Source organism: Micromonas pusilla (genome assembly GCF_000151265.4).
Source record: "Micromonas pusilla CCMP1545 genomic scaffold MICPUCscaffold_14, whole genome shotgun sequence".
NCBI classification, from domain to species: domain Eukaryota; kingdom Viridiplantae; phylum Chlorophyta; class Mamiellophyceae; order Mamiellales; family Mamiellaceae; genus Micromonas; species Micromonas pusilla.
In genome coordinates this window covers 859,963-867,508 of record NW_003315895.1, presented here as the reverse complement: position 1 = coordinate 867,508, position 7,546 = coordinate 859,963, and the positions used below count along the sequence as shown (strand labels likewise).

General features: G+C 68.8%; 5 protein-coding genes across 5 annotated transcripts in view; 3 read left to right on the top strand and 2 right to left on the bottom strand.

Moving 5' to 3' along the window:
• Positions 1-875, top strand: part of MICPUCDRAFT_48895 (uncharacterized protein) — a 2,110-nt gene extending 1,235 nt beyond the window's left edge. The window contains exon 3 of the mRNA XM_003063500.1: positions 96-875. Within this exon, the coding sequence (XP_003063546.1) occupies positions 96-818 (723 nt within the window). The 3' untranslated portion in view covers positions 819-875. The remainder of the gene's footprint in view (positions 1-95) is intronic.
• A 172-nt stretch (positions 876-1,047) lies between these two features.
• On the bottom strand, positions 1,048-1,326 carry MICPUCDRAFT_53318 (uncharacterized protein; the record flags this gene model as incomplete). The annotated part of the gene is made up of 1 exon (XM_003063306.1): positions 1,048-1,326. The coding sequence occupies one exon, from the start codon at positions 1,324-1,326 to the stop codon at positions 1,048-1,050; it is 279 nt and encodes a 92-aa protein (XP_003063352.1).
• Positions 1,327-3,864: 2,538 nt separating this feature from the next.
• On the top strand, positions 3,865-5,455 carry MICPUCDRAFT_63979 (uncharacterized protein; the record flags this gene model as incomplete). Its single annotated transcript, XM_003063499.1, has 2 exons — positions 3,865-4,761; positions 4,934-5,455. 2 exons carry the CDS (start codon positions 3,865-3,867, stop codon positions 5,291-5,293), a joined length of 1,257 nt encoding a protein of 418 aa, XP_003063545.1. The 3' UTR covers positions 5,294-5,455.
• A 33-nt stretch (positions 5,456-5,488) lies between these two features.
• Positions 5,489-6,364, bottom strand: MICPUCDRAFT_36477 (uncharacterized protein; the record flags this gene model as incomplete). Its single annotated transcript, XM_003063305.1, has 2 exons — positions 6,018-6,364; positions 5,489-5,842 (listed from the first exon to the last, which is right to left on the bottom strand). The coding sequence occupies exons 1-2, from the start codon at positions 6,291-6,293 to the stop codon at positions 5,489-5,491; spliced, it is 630 nt and encodes a 209-aa protein (XP_003063351.1). The 5' UTR covers positions 6,294-6,364.
• A 447-nt stretch (positions 6,365-6,811) lies between these two features.
• MICPUCDRAFT_42869 (uncharacterized protein) lies at positions 6,812-7,528 on the top strand (the record flags this gene model as incomplete). Its single annotated transcript, XM_003063498.1, has 2 exons — positions 6,812-6,954; positions 7,222-7,528. The coding sequence occupies 2 exons, from the start codon at positions 6,812-6,814 to the stop codon at positions 7,526-7,528; spliced, it is 450 nt and encodes a 149-aa protein (XP_003063544.1).
• Between the last annotated feature and the right edge of the window lie 18 nt (positions 7,529-7,546).

The window sequence follows — 7,546 nt, the reverse complement described above, 5'->3', positions numbered from 1 at the left end:
AAGAGGAGGAGGAGGGGGAGGGCGCGACGACGACGGCCGGGGGTGAAGGGGACCTCGCGCCGGAGGAGGAGGAGGAGGAGAATCCCTTTGAACAGCGCGTCCGCGACCCCGCGTACGCGGGCTTCCTCGCGGCGCTCGTCGACGAGACGAGCTTCCTCATCGACCCGAAGACGTCCAGGGTGCTCAAACAGTCCGCGGAGGACGCGGCGGCGAGCGGCGACGCCGATCAGATCGCCCTCGCGGAAGCCGCGGCGGCGCGATTGAAGGCGGAGACGACGCTGCGAGCGTTGGCGGTGTCGGACGCGGCGGCGTTCGACGGGATGGTGCTCGCGTTGACGCGCGACGGCGAGGACCCGATCGCGGCGGCGGCGACGGCGTCCGGCGGCGTGAAGGACGTCATGGTCGACGCGGAGCTCATCATCCCGAAACTCAGGGCGTTCGTCGAGTCGGAGAAGCTCGCGCGCGAGGGGGGTACAGCTGGCGGTACAGCCGGCGGCGTCGACGCGTCGCGCGCGCTCAAAGCGGCTGAGGACGCCGCCGCCGACGCTGCCGCCGCGCCGCGCAAGACGAAGGAGCAGCTCGAGCGCGAGTTTTGGGAGAACATGAGCGACGTCGTCGGGCCGAAGACGTACGCGGTGTGGGGGCAGCTGGAGGAGCAGCTGACGAGGTATCACGCGATGTTGCGGAGCAGGAGGGAGGGGTTGGAGGCGGCTACGGCGCTCAAGGCGCAAAACGACGAACTGAGAAGTTTGTTGGGGCAATACCTGCGCGCGGACGCGAACGACGACCTTCAGCTGCCGCCGTCGAAGCTGATGTAGCGGCGGAGGGAGGCGCGATAGGATGGTACCTTAGTTGCTAATAATGCGTTCGTTGTTAATCGTCGGTCTAGTGCCTATTCGACGACGCGCGCGTCTCGCCTCCCGCCGCTCGAGAAGAAGCGGGCGGGGCCCGAGAGACGACTGATAAAAATTGTCAAATTTTCGCGGGGCCCTCCGCGAGCGAGATCTCTCTCCGTCGCCGTCCGCCGCGAGATCCCCCCCCTCCACCCTACCCCGGCTTGGACGACGATATCCCCTCCCCGAACACGATCTTATTCATGAACCTCCGCGCGGGCCCCTCGACCGTCTCCCCCAACTTCATCGCCCCCGCGGCGACGGAGTGCAGCACGCTGTGCACGCGTCGATGCGTCGCCGCGTGAGTGACGAACCTGTTGTTCAGGCGCATCCCGCCGCGGTAGAGCTTCTTGAGGCCGTACACGCGCAGCGCGATCAGGACCGCGAGCTTCTTCGCGACCCACATCTTAAACAATATTAGCGGCGCGCCCATCTTCGGACGATCGAGCGAGCGAGCGAGCGAGCGAGCGAGCGAGCGAGCGAGCGACGACCGCGGACTCCTAGCTCGCGGCGGTCTCTCGTTCGCTCGCCGACGCGTCCGCCCGCCTCTCCTCGCGCGCGCGTCCCGTCCGCGCGGCGCGGCGGCGTCTCGGAGACGTCCGGCTCTCGGTCGAGCGATCGATCGAACCGAGCGCGGCGGCGTGGCGAGCGCCGGCGGTGCCGCGAGGAGTGACGCGGAGGCGAAGATCTGAGTTGTTTTTTTTGGTTGTCGGCGCGCGCGCGGCGGTCGGTCGAGTCGCCTGGTGTCGCACATGCGTGACACACGTTACGATACGAGATCGTCGCAGAACTTCGCGCGCTCCCGCGCGCGCGCCCCTCCTCCCGGCGTCGAGGTCAGGCGACGACGAGCTCGCGCGCGGGTTCGAGGAGCGCGCGCGGCGCTCGAGCGCGTCGGCGCGCGTCTCGAATCGCGCGCCGCGGCGTCGTTCGCTCGCCGTCGGCGCCGTTTCGAATCTTATCGGGATAGGGAGGAGGAGGAGGCGTCGTCGAGAAGGATAAACGTAAACGTCCGTCCGTCCGCCGTCGCCGTCGCGTGATACGCCGTCCGTCATGGGCCGCGCGAACAGCGTCAGCGGCGTCGAGGCGACGAACGAGGAGGTCCACGGCGACGTCACGTCGCCGTCCGCGCGGACGACGCGGGCGCGACGCGGACGCGGACGCGGCGACGTCGGCGTCGACCATCATCAGGTGCGTTCTATACACTGGTCCCCATACGACCGCGTTCGCGTGGTGAACGCCGATCCTTAAGGACTTTCGCCGTCGTCTCTCTCCGCCCACCCCTCCCTTTCAATACCCGCCCTCGGCGCCTTTCAACTCCAACTGACACCTTTCAACTCCACCCCGACTTTCGCTTGTATAGAACGGCCCTCAGCATCATCGTCGCGCTGCCGCCACGGCAACCATCGGCGACGACGACGACGACGACGCGCGACCTCTGTCGAAGCCCGGGCCGGCCGGCCTCCTCGATCCTCCCGGCGCGCTCCTCTCGCGCGACGCCGCGACCAATCCTCCCTCTGGGCCTCTCTCGTCCGTCAGCAGAGACGAGCTCGTGGACTCGCTGACGTGCCCCATCACCGGCAAGCTCTTCGTGGATCCGGTCACGTCGCCGTGCGGGCACACGTTTTCGCGGCGAGGCTTGGCGCGATGGATGTCGCAACCGGGCCGCGCGCCGTCGTGCCCGACGTGCCGCGCGCCGCTGTATCACGAGATCCCGCACGACTGGCCGGTGAACACGACGATCGTGGACGTGCTGGAGAGGTTCTTAGGGGAGGATCTGATGGACGCGAGGAACACGGAGCCGCCGATGGAGTTTCCGCCGTTCAGCACCATGAGCGGCGGCGACGGCGACGGCGCGGGAAGCGAGCTCCCTCTGTTCGTCCTGGATCACATGACCCCTGGGCAAGAGTTGACGTTGAACGTGTTCGAGGAGCGGTATAAGCTCATGGTCAGGAGGTGTCTGCGCGCGACGCGGCGGTTCGGGATGGTGGGCGTCGTCGAGCGGCCCTGGGAGGAGGAGGAGGAGGAAGACGGCGACGGCGGCGGCGATTTTGATGACTTTGGAAACGGAAACGGGGGCGGAAACGAGCGCGACCGCTTGCCCGGCCGCGCGCCCGGGATCGTCGGGCTCGTGTCGTCCGCCGCGAGCGAGCTCGTGGGACGACGACGACGACGCGGAAGTAGTGATAGCCCACCCGCCGGGCGCGGCGGTCGAGGCGGAAGAGGAGGAGGCGGGAGGAGCGCGGGAAGAGGCGGCCGCGGCGGCGCGGGAAGAGGCGGCGGAGTGGTCTTCTCCGATCACGGCGTCGAGTGCGTCATCACCGCGTTTCAGGAGCTCCTCGACGGGCGCGTCCTCCTCCGCTGCCGCGCGACGCGGCACATACGCATCGTGTCGAGCAGGGAAGAGCCGAACGGCGCGGGGTACGTCGTCGCGCGCGCGGTGCCCGTCGTCGACGAGGACGCCGACGCCGGCGGCCGCGCGCCGTCGCCGTCGCCGTCGCCGTCGTCGCTCGGCGCGCCGCCCCGCCGTCGCGCTCCCCGGTTCGGCGACGACTTCGACGCGTGGTGCCTCGCCGCGGACCGCGTCCGGCGCGCGACGGAGGGACCAACGCGCGACGAGCGCGACCTCGCGACGCTCAACCTCCGTCTCGACCGCGCCGTCGCGACGCATCACGTGTGGCTCGCGCACGCGTCCGGGCGCGCGCTCGCGCCGCAGGTTGGATGGCGGTGGCGCGCAGACGACGACGACGACGCGGGGGCGGCGGCGGGGACGGCGGCGCGCGGTGTCCCCGGGGACGGGGCGGGGAGCGACTCGGGGGGGTCCCCGTCCGCGGAGGAGTTGCGTTGGAGTTGGGGGAGCTGGGGCGGCGTCCGCCGCCGACGCGGCGCCGCCGGCGTCCTCGGCGGGTTCCTGCGGACGACGCTGCGCCGCGCCACCAACGCCGCGTCCGGCGGCGGCGGAGGGCACGACTACATGCGGCGATCGTACGGCGGCGAGGTCGAGAACCTTCTCGCGTCGTGCGGCGCGCGTCCGTCGAGGACCTCGCACGGCGACCTCAGCTGGTGGCTGACGCGCGCTGCGAACCCGCTGCCGCCTCTCGGCGCCGCGATCGAGATCCGACCGCGGTGCCTCGCGACGAGCAGCGCGAGCGCGCGGTTCGCGGCCATCTACGACGGCCTGGACGAATCGCTTCGGACGGTGCACGCGATGCCGGCGCGCGCGTGGCGAGGCGCGCGGCCGCTGTCGAGCGCCGCCGTGGCGTTATGTTTCGGTGCCGCGCTGGACGACGGCGCGATCGAGGCGACTGAGAACGGCCCTGATGATAACCTTATTAGTCCGGGGGATTCGAAACGACGCGCCGCCGCCGCGGGTGGAAGACGAAACGTTCGCCACGCGTTCGCGCGAGACGCGCGCGAGAACGCCGCGAGGGTCGTCAGGGACCTTCTGTCCACGTCGCCGGGACCGGCGGCGGCGCGCGTCGGCGGCGGCGGATCGGTCGTCGTCTTCGACCTCCTCGGTCTCCCGAGCGCGTTCCGGGGGCGGTCGCCCGCGACGTCGATGCCGCCGGTGCCGCCGGGGACGCACGGCGTCGTCGGCGTCGCCACGCCGTTATCGGCGTCGAGAGCCGCGAGGGGCGCGCGACGCCGCGACGACGATCTCGACGATCTCGAAAATCTCTTCTCCCCGCCGCCGCGGTCCGCGGCTGACTTCGACGCGTCGTGGCGACGCCTCCTCGAGACCGCCGGGTGGCCCGGCGTCGCGTGGGCGCTGTACCTCCGACTCGCGGGAATGCGCACGCCGGAAGAGCACGACGACGCGATCGCCGCGATCGTCGACGCGCTGTTCCCCGACGTCGACGCCGACGCTGAGGTGCGTTCTATACACTGGTTCCCATACGACCGCGTTGGCGAGGTGGACGCCGATCCTTAAAGAGTTTTCCCGGCGTCACTCTGCGCCCATCCCTCGCTTTCAATCCCCGCCATCGATGCCTTACAACTCCATCTGACGCCTTTCAACTCCACCCCGCCATTCGCTTGTATAGAACGACCCTGACGCGCGTCGTCCGGACGTCTTGCCGACGCGAGGCGACGCCGCGATCGCCGCGCGGTCGATCGGCAGCCGCGCGGCGGCGATGAAAGCTCTCGGGGCGCGCGGTCGCGCGGGCGGCGTTTTAGGGGCCTTCAGCGGAACCTCCCGCCGCCGCGTCGCCGACGTCGCGGTCGCGACCGTCGTCTGGATCGTCGCCGCGCTCGGTCGCGCGGCGGTGACGTGTCTCTTCGGGCTGGGTCTCGGCGTCGAGGTCGCCGAGCGACGGGTGTTGGCGACGTTGACGCGAGGCGGGGTCTTCGCGTGCGCGTGCGCGGCGGCGATGTTCTACGTCCTGTGGTACGTGCCGAGTTGAAAGTAGGTTCAGGGTATCACTACGGTAGGGATGTAAGAAGAGAGTCGATAGAAGAGAGAGCGGCGGCGCGATGAGCAGGGCGCCGGAAGAGAGTCGCGTCGTCGTCGTCTCGTTCTCGTCGGTGAAACAAACACGCTACGCGCGGCCGACCCGCGATCCCCCGTCGATCGATCCATCACGCACGTCGCGCGTCCATCACCGCCTCTTCCCTCCGCCGCCGCCGTCGTCGCCACCGCCGCCCTCCCCCCCTCCGTTCCTCGCCGCCGCCCTCCTCCGCTTCTGCGCCTTGACCTGCGCGCTGACCTCGATCCTCTCCTTCGAGCTGTACTTCCACGCGTTGAACGCGCGCATGCTCTCGCGCCCCGCGTCGAACAACACCTCCTCCTCCTTCGTCAGCAGATGCCGCCACTTCACGTCCCCCGTGCTGTGCGCTTCCGTCAGCAGCGTCGCGTATCGTCGCACGAACGCCTTCTCGAGCTGGTCGCCTAGCGCGGCGTCGCGCAGCATCGCGTTGAGCTTGGCGCCGAACTCGAAGAAGTGCGCGTTGATCTCGCGCAGCGGGACGTTCCTGGCGAACGTCGGGGTGGAGTTGAAAGGCGTCATTTCGTGGAGTTGAAAGGCGTCGAGGTGTGTCGGGATTGAAAGCGTGGAGTGGGCGGAGAGAGACGCCGGGGAAAGTCCTTAAGGATCGGCGTTCACCACGCGGACGCGGTCGTATGGGGACCAGTGTAAGGAGAACGCGCCTCGGCTCCGCGTCGACGACCATCCACACCGCGTCGCCGAAGCAGTCCGGCATCCGCGGGCCGACCATGTTCTGCTCGTACAGTTTTGGCACGAGCCACAGCGGCATCGACGCGGCGGAGCCCGGCGGGAGGTCGTCGGTCTCGCACTGCTCGTCCACCTCTCGCCCGAGCCCGGAGCATCCGCTGTTGAAGACGAGTGGGACCTTCTCTTGCTCGGTGAGGAACGCGCTTACGCTGAGGTACTCGTTGTTCGCCATGACGGACGCCGCCGCTCTCGTCGCTCGAGACGTTTGGACGTTTGTTTCCTCCGTCCTCCTTCTCCGTCCGCCGCGCCAACTAGGCCGTCGCGCGCGTCTCGTCGATCTGACGACGCCATCGATTTTCGAACGCGCCTCGTCAACGGAAAAGCTGAGAGGGTGCCCACGCTGAGGTGCGTTCTATACAAACGTGTTTCACCCATCGCCCGGTTTCAACATTTGATCGCATCCCTTTTCAACTGACCGGTGAACTCTTTTTGTATGGAGTGGCCCTGATGAAAGATAACACGCGCTTCGCGCCGTCGACGCGAGATCGATCCTGCGTCCGCGTCGTCGTCGCGGCGTCGCACTCGGCGACCGCACGTCGCGCGGACCCCCGAACGACGAACACCTCGTCGCGTCGCGTCGCGTCGTCGCGAGGAGGACGCGCGCCGACCGATCCGTCCGTCGATCGGCGACGGCAGTCGCTTGTTGTTTATTAGGGCGGAAACACAGCACCGCGTTCATCCATCGGCATCATGGCGCCGTCGACGTACTCCGACGCGCTCCGAGCGCTCCTGTCGCCGCTGACGTCCGACCAGTGGGTCCAGTGCGACTCCTGCGAGATCTGGCGCCGCGTTCCGAAGCGCATCGCGGACGCGCTCGGCGACGACGAGCAGTGGTGCGCGCGTCTCGTCTCGTCTCGTCGCGTCGCGCCCGCCCGCTCGTCTCCTTCCCGATCGCGCTCGACCGATTCGATGATTCGAACGCCCCGTCCTCCCTCCCTCCGTCCCTCCGCGCGCTCTACACCGGTCCCCACACGACCGCGTTCGCGTGGTGAACGCCGTTCCATAAGGACTTTGCCCTCGTCTGACTCTCTCGTCCCTCGTCCCTCGCGCGCGCCCTCCCTCCCTCTCCCCCCCCCCCCCCTGCGATCGAACCAACCCAGGTTCTGCAACTTAAACCCGTACGATTACTTCAACCGGTGCGACGCGCCGCAAGAGATCGAGGACGACGAGATCGACGTCGTCCTCCAGGCGCAGGCCGCGGCGGAGGAATACAAGCTCGCGGCCGTCGAACGCGCGGCGGCGGAAAAGGCGGAAAAAGCCGCGGCGGCGGCGGCGGCGGCGGCGAGGGAGCACGTCTCGTACAACATGTCCGTGACGGATGGGAACCAGACCAGACGGCAGTTTCAGGCGCGTTCTATACACTGGTCCCCATACGACCGCGTCGGCGTGGTGAACGCCGATCCTTGAGGACTTTGCAGTCTCTCT